This window comes from Emys orbicularis, chromosome 3 (genome assembly GCF_028017835.1).
Source record: "Emys orbicularis isolate rEmyOrb1 chromosome 3, rEmyOrb1.hap1, whole genome shotgun sequence".
Taxonomy (NCBI): domain Eukaryota; kingdom Metazoa; phylum Chordata; order Testudines; family Emydidae; genus Emys; species Emys orbicularis.
The window spans coordinates 183,578,734-183,602,689 of NC_088685.1; the positions used below are offsets into that span (position 1 = coordinate 183,578,734).

The 23,956-nt window shown below is 42.7% G+C and overlaps 1 protein-coding gene across 1 annotated transcript in view; it reads left to right on the top strand.

Moving 5' to 3' along the window:
- The window catches only part of PSME4 (proteasome activator subunit 4), a 213,237-nt gene that overhangs the window by 16,611 nt on the left and 172,670 nt on the right, over positions 1-23,956 (top strand). Inside the window, exons 2-3 of the mRNA XM_065400759.1 lie at positions 16,390-16,530; positions 17,129-17,245. Coding sequence (XP_065256831.1) covers positions 16,490-16,530; positions 17,129-17,245 — 158 coding nt within the window. The 5' untranslated portion in view covers positions 16,390-16,489. The remainder of the gene's footprint in view (positions 1-16,389; positions 16,531-17,128; positions 17,246-23,956) is intronic.

Genomic DNA, 23,956 nt, shown 5'->3' on the forward strand with positions numbered 1-23,956 from the left:
GACTTCTGAAAGAATGCCCCATACCTCATCCATCTCAGATTTTGGAAGGCACTTCAGATTCTTAAATCTTGGATCAAGGGCTTTAACTATCTTTAGAAATCTCACATTGGTACTTCCTTTGCGTTTTGTCAAATCTGCAGTGAAAGCGTTCTTAAAATGAACAATATGTGCTGAGTCATCATCCGAGACTACTATTATATGAAATATATGGCAGAATGCGGGTAAAATAGAGCCAGAGACATACAATCCTTCCCCAAGGAGTTCAGTCAGAAATGTAATTAACATTTTTTTTAACGAGCGTCATCAGCATGGAAGCATATCCTCTGCAATGGTTGCCGAAGCATGAAGGGGCATACGACTGTTTAGCATATCTGGCATGTAAATACCTTGCAATGCTGGCTACAAAAGTCCCATGTGAATGCCTGTTCTCAGTTTCTGGTGACATTGTAAATAAGAAGTGGGCAGCATTATCTCCCGTAAATGTAAACAAACTTGTTTGTCTAAGCGATTGTCTGAACGAGAAATAGGACTGAGTGGATTTGTAGGCGCTAAAGTTTTGCATTGTTTTGTTTTTGAGTGCAGTTATGTAACAAAAAGAAATCTGCATTTGTAAGTTGCACTTTCATGATAAAGAGATTGCACTACAGTACTGGTATGAGGTGAATTGAAAAATACTATTTCTTTTTTCAGAGTTTTTTTTATTTATCATTTTTACAGTGCAAATATTTGTAATAAAAAGAATATAAAGTGACCAGTGCACTTTCACAATAAAGAGATTGCACTACAGTACTTGTACAGATGCTCCCCTATTTACGCAAGCGTTCTGTTCTGGAATGTCTTGCATAACTCGAATTTTGCGCAAGTCGGAAACGTATCTCCGACCATTACGCCAAAAAAACCCCCCTCCTATTTCTGTCTTACGGAACTTTTTCCGTAAGCTCAGATTTGCGTACGTCGAGTTTACGTAACTCGGGGAGCGTCTGTATGAGGTGAATTGAAAAATAATATTTCTTTTGTTTACAAATATTTGCACTGTAAAAATGATAATCAAAAATAGTAATATAAAGTTAGTGTACACTTTGAATTCTGTGTGTAATTGAAACCAATATATTTGAAAATGTAGAAAAAATCCACAAATATTTAATAAATTTCAATGGTATTCTGTTGATTAAAACTGCAATTAATCACAATTAATTTTTTTTGTTAATCACGAGTTAACTGCCATTAATCAACAGCCCTAGTTCTAACACAATAAAGTCCTCTTTCCCTAATTTTTGACTCCATTATTGAGAAATTTAAGAGAATTCATTTAAATTTGTGGAGTGACTATTTATGGGCAATGAGCTGAGGTGATTCTGCAGGCTTAATGAGTTGAATTGCAGCAGAGGAGCTGGGTGGCTATGATTAATAAAGATATTGTTAAAACAGGTAGAGAAACCAGCAGTTTTTGTTGTTTCTGCCTAACTCAACTAGGTATAAAAGGGGGCTCTCTGTCTGCATGGGAGTTCAGGAACAAGATGATTAAGTGAATTAGCTAACAACAAATAAATAGAAATGGGAGTTTAGAAACAGACCACAACCAACGGAAGTTCAGTAAGTACTTGGGGAAATAAGTAGTCAATGAGTAAAAACCTGGGTGGAGTTTGGGAAGACCAAATAGAGGAGAAGGCCAGCAGCAAATTGTTCAAAATGGGTGGATAACCAGCTCATTTCGCAGACTAAAGAAGAACTGTCAAGTGGCACATGTATGTTCATGGAATAGACAGTTCTAGCTCTCAAAGACCAAGTACTCAAGGCACAATTTGCTAAACTGGTGACCAAATGACAGAGAGACTTATAACTATGGTATAAAGGGATACAATACAGAGTTGGGTGCACCCCATCTCTAGTTAAAAAGCCAGTATGAGATGGTAGACCAAGGAGGAACTATTTCCCTTAGTCTTAACTGACTTGCTAATAAAAGTAGAAGACATTGATTGCTCTACACCAAAGTCCTTCCAGAAATAGGACTCCTAATTGTGCTAAGCACACAACTTGTGGTGGTATATTTTAATCTTCATTAATATAGTTAATGGAGTATGTAATGACAGAACAGTGAACTAATTTGCCTAGTACAGTGTTTGTACATCTCTTGAGATTTGAGAGCTGGTGGGGAGACACAAGTCATGGTACCTGTTAACACTAATGTTGCAGGTAATTGTGGAAGAGTTAATTTGTGGTAGCTTTTATTTAATTCTCTTTCAGGAATAGTTTGCATATTTACCTACAGCTCAACCCCTGAAACATTAAATGTGTGTAGCGGGGACCACAAATCTGTAGTCAGGGACTAGAAAAGCATACAGTTCTCGCTTAATCTTGAAGGATGAAAGAAGGTGGTAGTGTTGATTGTTCTTTAAAAAAAATAAACTTAATGGAGAAGTCTGAAGCACAAGCAGTAGCTTGGGTTTGGGTGGGGAGAGGAAAGAAACCCTCATGACCTTAGTTCTGATCATGGAGCCCTGGGAATGGGCAAGGACATCCATAGTACAGGCTGCCCTCCCACCATGGGAGGTAGAACTGTTCTTCAACTGAAACTGGAGTTTCTGAACAGCAAACCAAATATTCTACAGAAGCTCTGAGACACCTCAGAGGGATCTGTCTTCTCTCAGGCCATGTCTACACTACAACATTATGTTGACCTAACTTATGTCGACATAGAACCACTGCAGTTATTAAATCGCTTGCGTGTGTGTGCACACTTAGCTCCTTGTATTGGTGGTGCATGTCCTCACCAAGAGCGCTTGTGTTGATTATATTATCAGTGGGGGGTACTGTGAGATGACTTCTGAAGGCCAGTAATAGTCGGCATAAGCAGCGCAATGTCTACATTGACACTGTGTTGACCTAATTATATCGACTGTGACTCTACGGTGCTTGGGGAGGCGGTGTTACTAAATGGGCGTAGGGAGGCACTTACGTCAGCGGCAGCCAAATTTCAGTGACTACATTTCCATAGCCAGGTTGATGCAAGGCAGCTTATGTGGACCTAACCATGTACTGTAGACCAGGCCTTAGTGGTGTGTGCAGTGGAGCAGAACTGAGAGCATGGGCAGAGGAGGCAGCTGTATCCAGCTTCAATTGTCCTCAGTGCCTCCCCTCTCAAAGTTCATTATTGCTGCCCTCCTATTTCCTTGAAAAGCCCTGCTGCTGTGCTGCTCTCCTAGATGCCACAGGAAACTTTTGGCTTCCACCTCCTCCTGAACCTGGACCAGTTTGCTCTATGTACCCCAGCTCCTCTCCCATGAACACAAAAACAGCAGCAGTTCCAGCACTGCTTTCCCTGCCTGACCACCCTTAAAGGAACAGCAGCTTTGCTCTTCCCTTCCCCTTTTCTCCTATGAAAAAGGCAGTGGTTGCTTCTCTCTGCTTCCTGCTGTCCGCACTCTTGCATCCCCATAGTTTTGGAGCTGTTTTGATTCAGTCAGACCAGTGGGGCTATGTTCTTTTAAAAAACAAACAAACTCAAAATCCAGAGTGTTCTGCAGAATACAGAGCACTTGTGAGGTATGCTTCCATCCATAAACCTCAATTTGGTTTACAAACGAAAATTAATCTCCCTACCAATGCCTCTTTGAGGAAAGTGGTGGTATGTCCATTTTACTTGGCAGATGGAAGACAGCAGCAGAGAGTTTAAAATTGCCCAAGGGCACAGAATGAATCCGTGTTAGAAACAGAACCCAGAAGTCAGGATACCTAGTTTGCTGTTTGAACCTTTACACCAATAACCGATGCCTCTTTAAAGATTTCTCTGGATGCTACACTCTCACATTTTCAAAGATGTTTGTGCACAATTATAGGTTGATGTGAGGCTATTGCAGGATCCCTCATACACCCAAGTATTTTGTCCATCCAACAAATAGTATAAGATCTGGCACTTTTCTGATAGTAGGATGAAACCCTGCTGTGTCATTAGTGTTTATGTAGCATCAAATCAACTGACTCTTATTAAACTTTTACCAAATGTAATAAAAACACTTCCCCCAAAATCATTTTTCAGAGCGAATCTTTATCATATGCTTCATCAAATAGACACCAGAAATAGAAAATGCTATTGGTATTTCTCAAGAAACCACTAGAATCAGAATAGCTGGAGCACTAACAAGGAAGAAAAACATGTTCCTTGTATTAGTAGCAATTTATACTTGTGCAACCTATAGAAGGTCACAGTAGAGACTGTTCTATGGGTTTTGCTAGTACAAATTTTTTTAGTTAGAATTTCCTTTTTTCGTAATCTAAACCTAAAGACAGGGTTTGAAATTTTTTAGCGGCTATCTGCCAGTAGTGGGACTAAAGCTATACTATAGTAGTAAATATGAAAGACAGGCCCGGTGGTAATGCCTAAGTGAGAAGCCCAGCCTCACTGCCCTCAAATGGCATTTCTACCATGTTGTTGTCTTTGGACTGTGCTTTGGGACTCCATCTTTTGTATTAGCCTCTGGATAGTAGGTATCCCATACATTTGAAGCGTCACACCCTTCTAGCTCCCCTTCCACTGTTTCCTAGCTCTTGTGACCTTCCAAAAGCAGCAGCTGCATGAAACTGACATGATTAATGACAGTTTCACAGCTATTCACAGATTTCTATATAACAGCAGCAAAACTGACTAGTGTAATAATTTCACACTGTTGCTGCTTGGTAAAGTTATGAGTAAGGCTACATTTTAGTCACAGGTATTTTTAGTAAAAGTCACGGCCTGTGACCTGTCCATGACTTACTAAAAATACCAGTGAATAAAACGGGGGGTGGGGCGCGCACAGGTGGTGGTGCGCAGCCCAGGACCCCTGCTGGTGCTGGGGGGACGCTGGCGGCAGGCTCCCTACCTGGCTCCATGTCTCCCCCACCCTTCAGCAGCAGAGTTTGGGTGAGGGTGGGGTTGGGGCATGGGACTGGGTGAGGCGGGCTCTGGGTGGCGCTTATTTGGGGGACTCTCAGGTGCTAGGTGGAGAAGTGGCCAGGCAGCTCTGCAGACTGCCTCCACCTGCTGGCACCGCCCCCACAGCTCCCAGTGGCAGTGGTCCCGGCCAATGGGAGCTGCGAAGCCAGCGCTCTGGGTGGAGGCAACCAGCAGAGCTGCCTGGCCATGCCTCTGCCTAGCAGCTGAGTGAGGGGGATGTCGCCACTTCCGGGGAGCCCCCCAGGTAAGCGCCGCCCAGAGCCTGCTTCACATCATCACGTGCCCCAACCCCCTGTCCCCTCCCACACCCAAACTCTGCAGCTGCTGGGGGTGTGGGGAAGAGGGCGCTGGGGCCCGAGACTGCCCCAGCTGCGGTCAGTGCGCCTGGAGCAGGGGCTGCCTGAGCTGCCCCTGAGCAAGGTGCACTGGCGGCTGCAGAAATCACGGAGGTCATGGAAAGTCACGGAATCCGTGACCTCCGTGACAAACTCGCAGCCTTAGTTATGAGTAACAGCAGCAGAGAAACTGGAACTGAATGCAGACTCAGGAAAACATCACAAGGGCTTGAAATATGTTCTCAATACTTGCTAGTCCAAGGACTAAGTCTACTCACCATGCTGAAATCCACTAGTACCTTCAGCCACTCTGTCCTAACCATACAGCTAAGGGTAGCATAAAATCCCTCCTTACCCTGTAAAGGGTTAATCCCTCCTTTACCTGTAAAGGGTTAAGAAGCTCAAATAACCTGGTTGGCACCTAACCAAAAGGACCAATAGGGGGAGAAGATACTTTCAAATCTGTGGGGGAAGGTTTTTGTTTTGTGTTCCTTTGCGTTCTCTCCGGGTCAGCGAAGAACTAGGGCAGGAAAAATACATCTCCCTAAGCCATATCTGAACTAAGCATCTAATATTACAGAAATAGTAAGTAATAGCAAGGAAATGTGTTAGATTATCTTTTGTTTTAACTTGTGAATTTTCCCTGTGCTAAGAGGGAGGTTTATCCCTGTTTTTGTAACTTAAAAGTTTTGCCTAGAGGGGAAATACTCTGTGTTTTGAATCTGATTACCCTATAAATTACCTTCCATCGTGATTTTACAGAGGTGCTTCTTTTACTTTTCTTTGTAATAAAGTTCTGTTTTTTAAGAATCTGATTGGACAGGGTCTGGTCTGTGCTCACCTTAGTTACTCTCAAGCCTTCCCAGGAAAGGGGGTGAAGGGACTTGGGGGGATATTTTGGGGAAACAGGAACTCCAAGTGGTCCTTTTCCTGAATCTTTGTCTAATTCACTTGGTGGTGACAGCATATCGTCCAAGGGCAAGGAAGAATTTGTGCCTTGGGGAAGTTTTTATCCTAAGCTGGTAGAAATAAGCTTAGGGGGTCTTTCATGTGGGACCCCACATCTGTACCCTAAAGTTTAGAGTGGGGAGGGTGTGACGGGTTGGATCACAGAAACCCCCTTGGGAGCTGCCACCTAATGTACCAAAACAACCTCTGCTCCTGTTTTCCCTGCCAGCTAAGGACTCCAGCACCCTGTCTTGCTGAGCCAGACACTCCCGTCTGCTCCAACAAAGATCCAGGGTCTGAATTACTTGCCCCAAAGCTGCAGGTTTACCTGAAAACAGCTCACAGAAGTGTGCTTGTCTTTAGCACTCAGATGCCCAACTCCCCATGGGGTCTAAACCCAAATAAATCCATTTTACCCTGTATAAAGCTTATGCAGGGCAAACTCATAAATTGTTCGCCCTCTATAACACTGATAGAGAGATATGCACGGTTGTTTGCTCCCCCAGGTATTAATACATACTCTGAGTTAATTAATAAGGAAAAAGTGATTTTATTAAATACAGAAAGTAGGATTTAAGTGGTTTCAAGTAGTAACAGACAGAACAAAGTAAGTCACCAAGTAAAATAAAATAAAATGTGCAAATCTATGTCTAATCAAACTGAATACAGATAATCTCACCCTCAGAAATGCTTCAGTAAGTTTTTTTTCTCAGACTGGACACCTTCCAGGCCTGGGCACAATTCTTTCCCCTGTTACAGCTCTTGTTCCAGCTCAGGTGATAGCTAGGGGATTCTTCATGATGGCTCTTCTCTCTCCTCTTTGTTCTGTTCCACCCCTTTATATATCTTTTGCATAAGATGGGAACCCTTTGTCCCTCTGGGTTTTCACCGCCCCCCCCCCCCACTGGAAAAGCACCAGGTTAAAGATGGATTCCAGTTCAAGTGACATGATCACATGTCACTGCAAGACTTCATTACCCACTTGCTAGCACACACACATACAGGAAGACTCACAGGTAAACACAGCCATCTGCAGACAATGGACCTGGTTAATGGGAGTCATCAAGATTCCAAACCACCATTAATTGCCCACACTTTGCATAATTACAATAGGCTCTCAGAGTTGTATTTCATATTTCTAGTTTTAGATACAAGGGTTGTACATTTATACAAACAGGATGATCACACTCAGTAGATTATAAGCTTTGTAATGATACCTTACAAGAGACCTTTTGCATGAAGCATATTCCAGTTACATTATGTTCACTTATTATCATGTTTTTATAAAACTATTCCAGTTACAGTATATTCACTTATTATCATGTGTCTAATTCACTTGGTGGTGGCAGCATATCGTCCAAGAGCAAGGAAGAATTTTTGCCTTGGGGAAGTTTTTATCCTAAGCTGGTAGAAATAAGCTTAGGGGGTCTTTCATGCAGGACCCCACATCTGTACCCTAGAGTTTAGAGTGGGGAGGGAACCCTGACACACTCGCCTTCCTTCTGACTAGCAAAAGAATAGGGTAAGCCTGAAGACCTTGTCTCTTGCTAGCTGAATTCTGTGCTCCCAAAAAATCTTGCTGCTCATTCCCCCTAAATACACCAATTAATGCTGGGCTACCCCCAAGCTAAACTGATGTTATGGTATTCAAACTCTCCTCCCACCTTGTCTACCTGCCTGTTTGTCCTTGGAGCTCTCTCTCCGTGGACTTGATTCACTGCATTGGTTCACGTTTGGAAGGTTTTCTTTGCAACCATAAAAACCACATACTTTTTTAGATTTTTTTATTTTAATGAAGCATTAGCTTCTACAAACCTGGGTGAGCGGATTTTTCAAGTTGTGGGCATCACTGCATCTTTTAACTTTCCAAATGTGATCCAAATGCACTCATAGCTCTTATGGCTGAAAATAACTTATTTAAATAAAAGCTTAAATTTTGCATAAATTGATGGCGGGTGCCCCCGCACTCCCAGGAAATTTTCCCTTCCGCTATTGGTGAGTGGGCAAGAAGGTTTTTCAAACCTTTTTTGAACAATTTAACATATTTATATTAAACTTGTGATCTTTGGTATCCGATTTTTTTTTGACACAATACAGTCGATATAACTCTCTTGTTCTTGCTTACACACACAGTTGAATGGATTATTTATGAGATATGACATTTTCCCACTGAAATGAGACTAGGCTATTTTAAGAGGAAAGAATATTTGCTTAATGTCATAAGTCATGTTCTAAATCATGTGAGTTTCTGCTGCCAAAGGCAGACTTAATTCCTTGGACAAGGAGAGAAATAGAGCAATAGTGCAGGTAAAGATATCAGTTTAGAAAGTTGAAACTGCAGTAGTTTGTTACTAGAGAAAATATGTGTAATGTAGAGACCACAGTCACATTTAAAGGGATGCTGGCAACTAAGAAATCTACTTTTGAGTGAAACCTAAAATTACTATAACTGAAAGATTAGAGAAAAATATATATTTTTTTCCAGTTTGTTTACTTTGACTATACATAAGTACTTTCAAATTCAGTCTCACTCTTTCACTAAATAGGCATCTTCCTCTGTATGTGTGGATCTTCTCAACAGGAGAGAATTTAAAAAAAAAGGAAAATATGTCTAATACCACAAATTGACAGGTGTACCTTGAAATTACTTTTAAATCAGTCTTTAAAACTGATTAAACTTCAAGTTGTTCCTCCAAAAATGGTTTATTTTTATGAAGTAGATTGGCCTTAAGACATTACGTGTGGTAGATATTTGTTGAGGCAGCTCTTTACTTATAAAGCTTGCTATAGATGCTTTTGTTACTATAGAAGGAGATTAGCAAGGCTTAACTTCTGTTGAACAATATTTCTCCTTTTTGCCCACCCAAGTTTTTGGGTGTGGCGGCCCACTAAACTCAGGCCCTCCTTTTGTCCTCAATCTTGCTTTGTAGCATCATTCCCTTCAAGGAGGGATTGGAGGGAGGCCTGGTCTATCTACACACACAGTTTAACTAAAGTTGTGCTTTTAAATCTCTTTTTAGTTAAACTGGTGCAAACTCCTGTGTGGATATGTAATTTGGTTTAAACCAGATTTGTATCAGTTTTGCTTGTTAGTAAAATTAAGCCTGGTCTACAGTAAAAAATTAGATCGACCCAACTACCTGATGTAGTTAAGCCAATTTAAGTCCCTGTGTGTAGGTTGATGGAAGAGTTCTTTTGTTGACCCAGCTACTGCCTCTCAGGGAGGTGGATTACCTATGCCAGTGGGAGAACCCTTCCTGTTGGTGTAGTTATTTTTTACACTGAAGCACTACAGTGGCACAGCTGCAGCTGTGCTGCTGTAATGTTTCAAGTGTAGACAAGCCCTTACTAGGATTAAATCAGAAGTGTAGCCACACAGAGGCTTTTATGGTTTAAATTGCTTTTTTAAACCTATTTTAGATTAACTGATGGAATGTCTGTGTGTAGGCAAGATGAGTCCATGTTGCTGGAGATATAGATACCTACCATGATGCCTCCGCAGTACCTATGTTTGTGTTTCGCTGGTGGTGGGAGGGGAAAAGGATAAGAGTCCTGTTTAGCTACCAAATTATTGTGAGGAAGATGGAGGGAGACTTCTGTGTTACCAAGTAATCTTTTCTTAAAAAACATTTTAAAGGTCACTTCTAGGTTAGCCAAAGGCAGCTTTATAAAAGCTTGTGTGCAGCAAGGAGATCAAGCGAAGTTTTGTGCAATGACAGATGTATGGTGATGCTGCAATAGACACAGCATAGTTCACATACAGCTTCTGATGCAATCTTAGCTACAGTGGCAACACTTCCTTTACTGCAAAGCACTAGCGGATCAAAACTGAAATCCATATGAAAACATGATCTGGTCCTGTACAGTTATCTCTTGCAGGGCTAACAACCCCCATTCGTGTAAGCAAAAAAAATGCTCAAGATGCTAGACCAGCATAAAAAACAGCAATATATCGCTGAGAATAACAAATCAAAATCAGCAACAAACTAAACTGCTACAGATCCCTGCATAGAACTATCATTAGCAGACTATTTCACTACAGTGATATGTGAAAAATCTGTGGCAGATTCTTGCCAAATGCGGTCTCAATAATTGTAATCTAGAGATGGAAATTGGAAGGTGCAAGACACAGACCAAGTCTAGAGAGGAGTAATTATGCAACTATTGCGACAGAAGGATTGAGCCAGAGGGCACTTTATACTCCGGTATCCAAAATATGAGGGTGTGGAAGAAAGAATTCATAGTAACTTGAGGAAATCTCTAAAACTTCTTATCAAAAAGCGATGAGGGAAAAATTGTTCCTAATCCTATGAGCACGAGAGAGACAGCAGAGATAACATTGTACTATGTAGCAGCCTACCATTGGATCAGGAAAGGACATTAATGACATATGGACTCGGGGAATCCAAATCTCAAGCACAGTGTGAAGGCATAAACTGGGTGGATCTTAGCAACTTCTGATTAGCAGACCTGAGAGATCTCTCTCTCTAATACAATGTGACAACAACGCTTGTATAGCTTGCCATGCCAAAAACCTGAGTGATTTGAAACTGAGTAATATAATGTTAGAATTGATGGCACGTGGAGGGATTCCGCTGTGTCTGGAGTTTATTCCCCTCTCTCCTTCCTTTTCCTACCTTGCCACATGCATGCATACTGGCTCCTCAAATATTGTGAAAGCATACTTGGTGGAGGTAACTTACTTAACAAGATACTTATGAAGAACTATTTCATTTTTGCCTTGGTAATGAATAAGCTTATAGACTCAGAAACTTTCCCCGGGGGAATATCACAAACAGCTTAACCATGTCTGTAAATTACTCAACTTAAAGACTTCAAATGTGGCTGATAGTGTTCTGTGGAACTTTCTTTTGCAAGTTTCTTTGGGAAAGCTAGCATAGAATTGGTTGTTGGCCTGCAAGAGAGGGAGTATGCTACAGTCTCGGTCCACCTTTCCGCAGTACTCCTTCCTAGGCAGTCATTTCCCATTTTGTATGTGTGCAACTGATTGTTCCTTCCTAAATGGAGTACTTTGCATTTGTCCTTATTGAATTTCATCCTCTTTACTTCAGACCATTTCTCCAGTTTGTCCAGATCATTTTGAATTATAATCCTATCCTCCAAAGCACTTGCAACCCCTCCCAGCTTGGTATTGTCCACAAACTTTGTGTGTGCTCTCTATGCCATTATTTAAATCATTGATGAAGATATTGAACAGAACCAGACCCAGAACTGATCCCTGCGGGACCCCACTCATTATGTCCTTCCAGCATGACTGTGAACCACTGATAACTACTCTCTGGGAACGGTTTTCCAACCAGTTTTGCACCCACCTTATAGTAGCTCAATCTAAGTTGCATTTCCCTAGTTTGTTTATGAGAAGGTCATGTGAGATAGTATCAAAAGCTTTACTAAAGTTAAGATATACCACGTCTACCGCTTCCCCCCATCCACAAGGCTTGTTACCCTTTCAAAGAAAGCTATCAGGTTTAACAAGATTTGTTTTTGACAAATCCATGCTGACTGTTACTTATCACCTTATTATAGTCTAGATGTGTGCAAATTGATTGCTTAATTATTTGCTCCATTATCTTTCTGGGTACAGAAGTTCAGCTGACTGGTCTGTAATTCCCCAGGTTGTCTTTATTTCCCTTTTTATAGATTGGCACTATATTTGCCCTTTTCCAGTCTTCTGGAATCTCTCCCGTCTTCCATGACTTTTCAAAGATAATCGCTAACGGCTCAGGTATCTCCTTAGTCAGCTCCTTGAGTATTCTAGGATGCATTTCATCAGGCCTTGGTGACTTGAAGACATCTAACTTGCCTAAGTAATTGTTAACTTGTTCTTTTCCTATTTTTGCCTCTTATCCTACCTCATTTTCACTGACATTCATTATGTTAGATGTCCAATCACCACCAGCCTTCTTGGTGAAAACTGAAACAAAGTCATTAAGCACCTCTGCCATTTCCACTTTTTCTGTTATTATTTCCCCCCACCCCATTGAGTAATGGGCCTACCCTGTTCTTAGTCTTCTTCTTGGTTCTAATGTATTTGTAGAATGTTTTCTTGTTACCCTTTATGTCTCTAGCTAGTTCTTGTTTTGTGCCTTGGCCTTTCTAATTTTGTCCCTACATACTTGTGTTAGTTGTTTATATTCATCCTTTGTAATTTGACCTAGTTTCCACTTTTTGTAGGACTCTTTGTTGATTTTTAGATAATTGAAGAGCTCCTGGGTAAGCCAGAGTGGTCTCTTGCCATACTTCCTATCTTTCGTACACAGTGGGATAGTTTGCTCTTGTGCCCTTAATAATGTCTCTTTGAAAAACTGCCAACTGTCTTCAATTGTTTTTTCCCTTAGACTTGCTTCCCATGGGATCTTACCTACCAACTCCCTGAGTTTGCTGAAGTCTGCCTCTTGAAATCCATTGTGTTTATTTTGCTCTTCCCCCTCCTACCATTCCTAAGGCTATGTCTACAGTACCGCAGTAAGTCGACCTAAGCTATGCAACTCCCACTATGTGAATAAGGTAGCTGGAGTCGACGTAGCTTAAGTCGACTTACCGCAGGGTCCACACTACGCTGGGTTCACGGGACACACTCTCACGTCAACTTACCTTACTGTTCTCGTTCGGGGTAGAGTACTGGGGTCGACTGGAGAGCGATTTGCGGTCGATATGGCGGCTCTTCACTAGACCCGCTAAATTGACCCCGGTGCATCGATCCCCAGAGCGTCGATCTGGGGGGGGGGGGGTAGTGTAGACATAGCCTTAGAAACATGAACTCTACCATTTCATGATCACTTTCACCCAAACTGTCTTCCACTTTCAAATTCTCAACTAGTTCCTCCCTATTTGTCAAAATGAAATCTAGAACAACCTCTCTCCTAGTAGCTTTCTCCACCTTCTGAAATAAAAAATTGTCTCCAATACATTCCAAGAACTTGTTGGATAATCTGTGCCTTGCTGTGTTATTTTCCCAACAGCTGTCTGAGTAGTTGAAGTCCCCCATCACTACCAAGTCCTATGCTTTGGATGATTTCGTTATTTGCTTAAAAAAAGCCTCATCCAACTCTTTTTCCTGGTTAGGTGGTCTGTAGTAGACCCCTCCCATGACATCACCCTTGTTTTTTACCCCTTACCCAGAGACTTTCAACAAGTCTGTCTCCTATTTCCATCTCAACCTCAGTCCAAGTGTATACATTTTTAATATATAAGGTAACACCTCTTCCCTTTTTTCCCTGCCTGTCCTTCCTGAGCAAGCTGTATCCTTCTATACCAATATTCCAGTCATGTGTATTATTCTGTGATGCCAACTGTCATAGTGCTGTTTTATTTACTAGCATTTCGAGTTCTTCTTGCTTATTCCCCATACTTCTTGCATTAGTATCTAAGGTACTGATTTGTTTCCCGCTCCCCCCACTTGTCTCTCCTTTATCCCTGCTATAACAGCCCTTGCTCCCCACAAATTCTGACCCTTCTCCCAGATCTCCATGTTTTTGACTTACCTGTGCGCTTTGGTCACCTGCCCCCTTCGAACCTAGTTTAAAGCCTTCCTCACTAGGTTAGCCAGTCTGTATCCAGATACGCTCTTCCCCTTCCTCAATTGGTGGACCCCATTTCTGCTTAGCACTTCTTCTTCCTGGAACAGCATCCTGTGGTCAAGGAAGCCGAAGCTCTCCTGGCGACATCGTCTTTGCAGCCAGGCATTCACCTCCAAGATGCATCCAGACAATGCTGCAATACCTACTTAAATAGGGAAAATTAAATAGAAAGTTGTGGGGGTAAAGTCCTGCCCCTATTGAAATCAATGGGACTTTTGCTATTAACTTAATTGGGTCTGGGATTTCACCCCTCATTTCAACCTTAACTATAAATTTCATGCTCTTGTTAGAGTGATACCCATAGGATTACTTAAACGTTAAATCTAGAAGCATTCCTTCTAGCAGTGTCAGAGGTGACTTGATAAGATTCTGTTAATATATAGTTTACAGTTTTAAAAATGTATTTTTTCCCCCTGATGACATTAGCAGTACCTTCAAAGTTTTTTGTTAGATATGTGGGTTTTTTGTTTGTTTTTTACAATGAGATGAGATAACTAACATGCATTAGCTGTCTTACTGTAAAAACATAGGGGAGACAGGCAGTGATGCAGTGCTAAATGTTATAGTGCTGGAGCCCAGCAGAAATGATCACTGGGGGGCAGAGATTCACTGTATGGGGACACTTGCTAGTTCTTCCCTCCCTCACCTCCCTCCAGTTATACACGACAGCAGGGTCACCCTCACTGGCATAAGAGAGAAATTGGCAGTAATGGCTCGCCTGGCTGCTCGCATGGCTGCTCGCCTGGCTGCCCACCCATCTCTAGTGCCATGGGACAATGGCAGCATCACGCAATGGCCAGCACGGACAAGGCCTGAGGGAGATCTCCCCTGAAAGGCAGCAAGTCTGTTTAGCATGTGAACACCAGACCAGGTGCCTGACGTGGCGTAGGCCTGGCTTGGGTGTTGGCTCCCATTACCCTGCTGGGGCCAGCTCCCATGCCAGAACAGTGGGTGACATGGCAGGCTGGCAGGGCTTATCCTGGCCCTAGGCCCCGTCCCTGCACCAGCCTTTAACTTTGGTCACAGCATTCAAATAACAGTATGGCACCACAAAGCCACTCTGACTATGCAGGTCCCCCAGACTCACCCAACCCCCCGTGATGCTAACCTCTCCCCATGTGCTCTGTCTTGCTCCCGCCATTCCCACCTCCCTGGCTGTGTAAGCATCCCATGCTTGCCTTACCCTGTGCCTGCCCCTCGGCTGTGTAACCTCACCATGTACCTCACCCTCAGCCCTAGTACCATGGTATGGGTGCCCAGACAGGGGCCCTGGCACCATCTGGAAAACTCCCCAGTAGCCCAGCCAGTCCCACATGCCCACACTGGGTTCAAGTGTGTTTGGGGCTCCTGCTTAGCAGTTCTGCAAACAGCTGTGTCTGGCTGGGTGGCCTTATTTGGGGGGTGTAGGTGATGAGTGAGCACAAAATCATGTGGCAGCCAGATCCTCCCCACAGGGAACCCACTCAAAGCACTAGGCCAGGCCCCAGGCAGAGTACCACCTGCCAGAGACACAGCACCTACCGGTCTTACGAACCCTCTCACTTCCCTCCCTTGCAGCAAGGGCCAACACTGGCCCTGCAGAGACTGGGAGATGGCTTCTGATGCAAGTGTGTGGGATTGCAGAGGATGGGGAGCAGGGACATGGTGTGGGAGGAGGGATGGATCTGTGTGAAGGGTTAGGAGGACGGGGTAGGCCAGCAAGAGATGGATGGGGGAATGGGCCCACATGGTAGGCCTACAAGGAGAGGTCAGGGGGATGGGTTGGGGTACTTAATCTGTCAGGGATATTAGAGCTCCCCAACAGGGTGTCCAGGTTGGTGACAGGGCTCTGGACCACTCAGGCCTTGTTGTGCTGTGGGTAGCAGCCAGTGAGGTGGCAGCTGATGAAGTCCCTGTGAGAGCCTCCTGGCAGTGCTTCAGTCTGCAGTACCTGCTCCACTACCAGCCATGGGGACACAGCACAGCTGGGTCAGGGGTGTGTCTGTAGGAACTGCCACCCCTAACCAGGGCCCAGCCTGTTCCCAATGGGGTCTTCCTGGAAGAGGAAGCTCCTGGCTCTGGGAGCCTGCCCAGCTACAAAAGGCAGGGACTGGCCTGGCTGTGAGGTGGCCTCAACCCAGCAATACCCTCATCCCTCCCTGAGCCCAGTGGCTTCTGCTTCCCCGAGCCCAGAGAAGCCCCTTCTCGTCTCCCAGGAACTCCTGTTCTCCCTGAACCCAGCAGTCCCTCCAGAATCCAGGGAGGCAAGTTTCTGGCAGGCTGTTGCTGCCTTGATTGTTCTCATTGAACCCCTGCATTCCATGGTTAGTGCTTCAGCAGAGCCCACTCTGGGTCTGCCCAAGGGTCATGTGGTCCTCAGTTCCTTTCTTTCCACAGCTAGTTGCCTGCATCAGGATCTTCTTTCTTTGCCTAGCATATTGACCAGACTTTGTGCTTACTGCTAAAACTTTTGGGTAGTTTTTACTTTGGTCCTCCATGGTTGCACGGTAAGGTTCCTAGATGGGGTCTGGCTCAGTTCTTTGGTAGGATGAATATGCTCAGCGCACAACACTGACTCATGTTTTGCTTCTAGGTATATCCGACTATATGGGAGAAAATTCAGCAAAGAAGATCATGTGCTTTTTATCAAGTTGTTGTACGAGTTAGTAACAATTCCAAAGCTGGAGATCAGCATGATGCAAGGATTTGCACGTCTGTTGATAAACCTGTTAAAGTAAGTACATTTTGCTGACATTCTTCTAATTAAATATTTACATCCATAAATAGAACATTTGATCCTTGACCTACAGTATAGTTAACTGCATAGTTTTTCCCCATACAAATTACTTCACTTCCTCTTACCCTGCACAGATCTTTGATAATGGAGGGAAATTTGAGAAAAATGGTCCCTTTGAGGCTTGATTTCAATATTGATCAAAGAGCTAAATATCATATGTTAGTTTTGTTTTTCTTGATATAGAAATCCTATAAGAAGATGGAGAGCTCCAAAATAATATGGTCTCAGAACTAAAGTTTAAGAGGAACTATTAAGGGATGCGTGTGTCACATGTCATTGAAAGTACTTATTAATGAGTATATAACTGCACTTGGCAATTTTTTTGTAGAGACATTATGGATGTCTTGAATCCCAGAAAGAATGCTTGTAAGTGAATAGTGTTTGACATGTCATTAGCAACAATAATGTGGAAAAAAGACAAATAAATATATGTTCAAATAACTTTCTGCTGTTCAGTTTTTAGGTATTCTAATGTATGATGAGTGCTGGTAAGGACAATGTTTAATCCCAAAGTGCACTTCATTTCTTAAATTAGGAAAAAAGAACTTCTTTCAAGAGATGATTTGGAGTTACCATGGAGACCACTTTATGAAATGTTGGAGAGGATATTGTATTCCAAAACAGAACACCTTGGATTAAATTGGTTTCCTAAGTAAGTTTTATTTTATTGTAGTTTATTGAAGTAATTGCTTTGGTTAAAGGGGTCTTTAGAACACTGACAATGTGGTTGAAGATTATTTTTTAATATTTAGATCTTGATATACAGTAAATGAACAAATGTATATCTAGACTTTTTATACATTAATGGAAATAAAGGGTAAAAAAAAGACACATCATCTTGCACATCCCTCTGACAGTGAATAATTATTTGTTATGATATTTCTTTATTTTTCATGTACTTGATAAAGTTCAGTTTTAAGTATGTCAAGTGATGCGTCTTCAACTACTTCCATTGGGAAAATAAACCACAGTCTAATAAACTTCAGTGATACATTTTTTTTAATGAAATGTCCTTTGTTTAATTCCATCTCACAACAAGAGTTAGAAAAAAAGCGTCTCTCTTACACAGACACAAAATATGAAACTTACATGTAAAATGCCTGTGTCACACACACAGAAACAAAATGTTTTTCATTGGGGAAGATTATACATTCATTTATACATCAAAAATGCTAATGCAATACTGTGGGCAAATGCAATTGTTCTACAAAGTTAAAAGTTTTAGAAAACAAATTATTTTATTTTTAGGGGGGAAAAAAACTTGAAAACGTCTAAATTGCACATTGCTTTTTCATAAAGCAAATATGCGCTGTGTGAAGTCTGGTTATAGAGGACATTAATAGGTAATGTTTTCTTGGTATCTGCACTCAAAACTTGCAAACCATTCTCAATTCATGTATACACAAATCCTGAAATTTGGACCTCACCCATACAGAGGTCTGTGTATTTACATTAAATATACAGCACAGTTGGTATTTATCAATCCACTGCCTATACAGATCATTTTAACCTCTCTGTCCTATCATAAACTTGTTGCCTATTTTGCAGCCATGCAGTGTGCACAAACTTTACAGCTCCATCTTTGGCTACCTATTGAACTTTCCATTCTTCTTTTTCAGATAAAGGTTCAAAGGTCCCTATGTTACATTTTCTTGATTTTTCTCTATCCAATTTCCATTATTGCCTATTCATACAAGTAGAGTAGAGTTAGTTGAAATTTTTCAGGAAGGTGCTGCTAAAGTTGTGGAAACCCCATTTTTTTTATGGGAAACACTAATCTCAACTTTTGAAAAGTTAGAGTGCAAAAAGGAAATGGAGAGGAAAAAGTGAAGGAAAAGCCCTAGATTATAATAATTTTATTGCACTCAGTGGCCAAAAAAAAAGGGGGGGGGGGCGGAATAAAAGAAATGAGGGGGAGGAAGGAGGAAAAACAAAAATTCAGAGCTTTTTGACAAAAAAATAGTTTTTGAAAACCAAATTGAAATAAAAACTGCAGTTTCAACTGAAATCTTTCCATTTTTGAGTTAAAAATTCTCATTTGAAATTTTTCACGGGAAAAAACAAGTTTTTTGATCAGTGATAGTTGTAAATGACACACACTTTTCCATAAATTTAGAAAAGAACCCTGCCTATGATCTGTGTGTCATGAAGAGAAAACAACCAAATTATTGGTGTAATTATATTAGGGAAGACTTCCCTCTGAGATCTTCTGATAGAATATTTTTTTTCAGACTATATATAATTATTGGCCTTCTCTCTGAAAATTGTTTATCTACTGTTTTTTCAAGTAATACCTAAAGGATTACTATATTTAAAAAGTCAGAGGAAAAAATATAATTAGTTATGGATTTACCAACACCTAGTGAAACTGACTATATGCAATTTGCCCCTTTGAGTCAAGTTTTTACTTTGCTGTGTGAAAAACCCACACAATAACCGGGGAGAGAAAAATTGGAGGGGCGGTGGGCCGTAAAGGCACAAAAATTGGAAGGAGGATTCCAAATGGAGGTGATATATCGACTTTTGCTTTTAATTGACTAGATTTGAAGTTTATGGCATCCTGTTTACTATGCAGTGCGATGTGTTCTCATATGGTGTTTTTGCAACATTGTTGAAATTTTCAAATTTGAGTGAATTCCTTTTGCTGTATATAAAGGGATAATTATTTAAATATTGCCAGGATCATTTAAATATTTTCTGCCTTTAGAGTTACTCTTACACTATATTTGTTGATAGAACTGTTGTTTTCCATGTCATGTTTTACATCTTTCTTTTTTACATTCAGTTCATATCGACCAGGCTTGTCTTCACCTAAAACATTTGTGCTTAATGTTTTACATAGGTGGTAAGGATAATGTTTTTTTGTTCAGCTCTGGCCGATGTGTTATCTTCTGCATGTTCTGTTAGACTGTAACACTTGTCACACAGGTGTAACTTTCTGCATAAATAATTGTATTGGAAAACCAATGTTAACATTACACCACTATTTATGAGAATGTCGCACTGTATTTAAACCTTTCTAATTGTGGAAAAATATACTATGTGTGACGTGGCTGAGAAAAATGGCTATCTGCTAATTATTTTAACCAACAAACATCAAAGGGTACAACATTAGGTGATTTAAATGTTTGAATAATTATTACTTGGAATACGGACAAAATGTGTATTTACATAGCTTTAGAAATGCATGTCTCTTAAATGAATTTAACTTTACTACAAAACATTGAAGTTGGTGGAAAGTGGTTGAGAGCAAGGATAGTGGTTCCAGAAACTACATTAAGGAGAAAAATAAAGTAGAAAAGGCAGTATGAAACAAATGCGCCTAGCAGCCTGACAATTTTGTCTTCTATGGATTTTTGTCAGTGAAAATTATATTTTAAAACAGGTTATAAAAATGTAGAAATCATTTGTACTTATGTAAGTATAAAATACAAATAACCTTCAGAAAGAAATTTCAGTACAGTATTACTTACTCTGAGGAATCATAGAAATGTAGGACTGGAAGGGACCTTGATAGGTCATCTAGTTCAGTCTCCTGCACTGAGGCAAGACTAAGTATTATCTAGACCAGGGGTTCTCAACCTTTTTCTTTCTGAGGCCCTCCCCAACATACAATAAAAACTCCACGGCCTACCTGTGTCACAGCAACTGTTATTCTGCGTATAAAAGCCAGGGCAGATGTTAGGGGTAGGAAGCAGGGCAATTGCTCGGGCCCCACATCACAGGGGGCACAGCAAAGCTAAGTTGCTTAGGCTTCAGCCTCAGCCTTGGGTGGTGGGGCTCAGCATCCTGGGCTGCAGTCCCTTGCGGTGGGGCTTTGGCTTTCTGCCCTTCGCACTAGAGAGTCTAATGCCCGCCTTGCGTGGTGGCCCTCCTAAAACCTGTTCACGGCCCCCCAAGGGGCCCTGGATCCCTGGTTGAGAACCACTGATCTAGACCATCCCTGACAGGTGTTTGTAGGTTTTTAAGAACAGGTTAGACCAGTGGTTTTCAGACTGTGGGTCCCGACCCAGTACTGGGTAGCGGAATGTAAGGCACTTGCTCGTGGTGGCTCTGGTCAGCACCGCCGACTGGGCCGTTAAAAGTCCCATTGGTGGTGCTGCCTGGCTAATGCAGGCTAGTCCCTACCTGTTCTGACACCACACTGCGCCCCGGAAGCTGACTGGGAGCCGCCCGAGGTAAACCAGTGCCCCAACACTGCACCCCAATCCCCTGCCCCAGCCCTGAGTCCCCCCCAAACCCTTCCTGCACCCCAACCCCCTCATTCCTGGCCCCACCCCGCAGCCCTCATCCCTGCACCCCAATCCTTTTCCCCAGCCCTGAGCCCCTCCCAAACCCCTCATCCCAAGCTCCGTTGGGTCGCGGACATCAACAATTTTCTTCAACTGGGTTGCTAGAAAAAAAGTTTGAAAACCGCTGGGTTAGACCAGGGGTGGCCAAACTTACTGACAGTCTGAGACACATCTGACAATCTTCAGAAGTTTGAGAGCCAGAGCGTGCCTGCTGGGGCTTGGGGCTTCAGCCCCATGGGAGGCACCTGCCTAGGGTCAGGGCTTCAGCCCCACAGGCCTGAAGCCCCGAGCCCCGGCCGGCACGGCCCTCAGGCCTGAAGCCCCGAGCCCCGGCAGGCGTGCCTCGCAGGCCTGAAGCCCCAAGCCCCGGCAGGCACGCCCCGCAGGCCTGAAGCCCCAAGACCCCCCTCCCACTGGGCAGAAGCTGAAGGGGACGTGGGGGGAGCACATGGGGGTCATACGTCCTCCCAGATTATTTTTGTTTGTGGTGCCACCAGCCTCCTTCCTTCACGGCAGCTGCTGGAGCCGGCAAGCTGGGAGCTGTGGCCATGGGGAGAGGCAGCAGCAAAAGCTGAGAGCTGCAGGGAGAGCTGCTGCTTTTGCTGCTGCCTCTCCCCATGGAGCTAAAGCAGCAGCCTCTCCCTGCAGCTCCCAGCTCTTTGCTGCTACCTTTGCATGGGGAGCTAATACCTGGGAGCTGCAGGGAGGGACCACTGAAGGTAAGAGGGTGTGTGTGCCTGGGGGGGGCATGACTCAAGCTGTTGGGAGGGGGCACATGTCTTCCACTCTCAGCAGGCACGAGTCATTTCTGGCAGAAGCCCCTAGCCCTATCACCCTGCTGCAGGGCAGAGGTGCTAAGCCTCTCCCCCGCCCAGTCTGGCAGGTGAAGAATGGGGAGAGCCTGGGGGGCTCCGTGAGCTGCACTTTAACTGTAAAAGAGCCGCATGCGGCCCGCGAGTTGCAGTTTGGCCACCCTTGGGTTAGCCAGTGATGGAGATTTCACAACCTCCCTAGGTAATTTGTTCTAGTACTTAACTACCCTTACAGTTAGGAAGTTTTTGCTAATATCTTACCTAAATCCACTTTGCTGCAATTTAAGCCCATTACTCCTTGTCTGGTCCTCAGTGGATAAGGAGAAGAATTTATCACCCTCCTTTTTATAACCTTTTACATACTTAAAGACTTATGTTCCCCCTCAATCTTCTCTTCTCCAGACTAAACAAACCCAGGTTTTTCAATCTCTCCTTGTAGGTCATGTTTTCTAGACCTTAAGTCATGTTTGTTGCTCTCCTCTGGACTTTCTCTAGTTGTCCACATCTTTCCTGAAGTGTGGTGCTGAGAACTGGATGCAGTACTCCCATTGAAGCCTTATCAGTGCTCAGTAGAGTGGAAGAATTACTTCTTGAGTCTTGTTTACAACGCCCTGCTAATACATCCCAGAATGGACATTGGCTTTTTTTTGCAATAATATTATATTGTCGACTCATTTACTTTGTGATTCACTATAGCCCCTAGATCCTTTTCTGCAGTACTCCTTCCTACATAGTAACTTCCCATTTTATATGTGTGTAATCCTTTCTAAGTGTAGTACTTTGCATTTGTCTTTATTGAATTTTATCCTGTTTATTTCAGACCATTTCTCCAGTTTGTCAAGATCATTTTGAATTCTAACACTGTCCTCCCAAAGCACTTGCAACCCCTCCCAACTTGGTATTGTCTGAAAACGTAATAAGTATACTCTCTATCCCATTATCCAAATCATTTATGAAAATATTGACTAGAACTGGACCCAGAACAGATCCCTGTGGGACCCCATTCAACATGCTCTTCCAGCTTGACTCTGAACTATTGATAACTACTCTTTGAGTACTGTTGTCAAACCATTTGGGCATCCACCTTATAGTAGGTTCATCTAGGCTATATTTCCCTACTTTGCAGTGTATTTCACTGTTTTTTGATAATTAGTGAAATATAGACAATAGTATCAGGCTTTTAACTAATTCCTTTTATTTTTAAACAAATGTACACTCAGTCTTGGAAGAGTATACAAAAGTTAGATATGACAGGTTAGAGAGATCATATATCCTTTTCCACAAAAAGAAAATAAACCCTATAGTACTTAAAACATGCCCAGGGATAGGGCTTTACCGGGCTTTTCTTTTTAAAGGTAGATACGTTACAAGACGGCTAATAATAAGCAAGTCTGTCCACTTTTTGTAATGAGGAAGGAGAGAAGGACTGGTTAAAAAAATCAAAGTTTAATAGGATTTAAAAAATGATCATAGATTTATATGGGTAATATCCACAGTTAACTTTATATGGGATATTTATAAAGGATATAAACCTTCATGCTTCAGGACATCAGCCAACTATTAAGAAGAGTTAGAAAGAAACTTCCCCGGGAAGTTATTCCTTAAGTCTTCATTACAGAGACTTTGCCCTGGTGTCCGTTATACAGTTTAGTTGACGTAAGGCAGCTTATGTTGACCTAACTTATGTCAGTTTACATGCTACAGCCTTGCTCCCGCTGATGCAAGTGCCCTACTACATCAACATAACTCCACCTCCATGAAAGGCGTAGGGCTTATGTTGATATAGTTAGGGCAACGCAGTGTCCCTGTAGACACTGTGTCATTTACATTAGCTGTTGGCTGTTGTTTTTTATCAATTTCATGGCTCCATGCTGCAGTTGTGAAATTCACAAGAAAGTCCTCTCCACTCCCAGCTGGACCGCTGCTCAGGCTTCCCACTCTGAGCCGGGCTGCCCCCTGTGCTCTCGGTTCCCTGCTCCCAGCCAGGCTGCTGCCCAGTCTCCCTGCTTGAAGCCAGGCTGCTCCTGGAGTCCTGGCTCCCCGCTAGGAGCCCGGCTGCACCGAAGCTCGTGTCTCCCTGCTGTCCTCTAGTTCATTCTTTTTAGCCTGAGTTGTAAAGCTATGATTATAAGATTAAAATCTTCACCCATCCTTACTTAAGATCTGATGTAAAACTTGTGGGCCAGCAAGACAGGTCTGTGATTTCTGGCATCAGTAGATGAGTCTCATCTCCTCTTCTCCCCACTTCCCTTTTCCAGC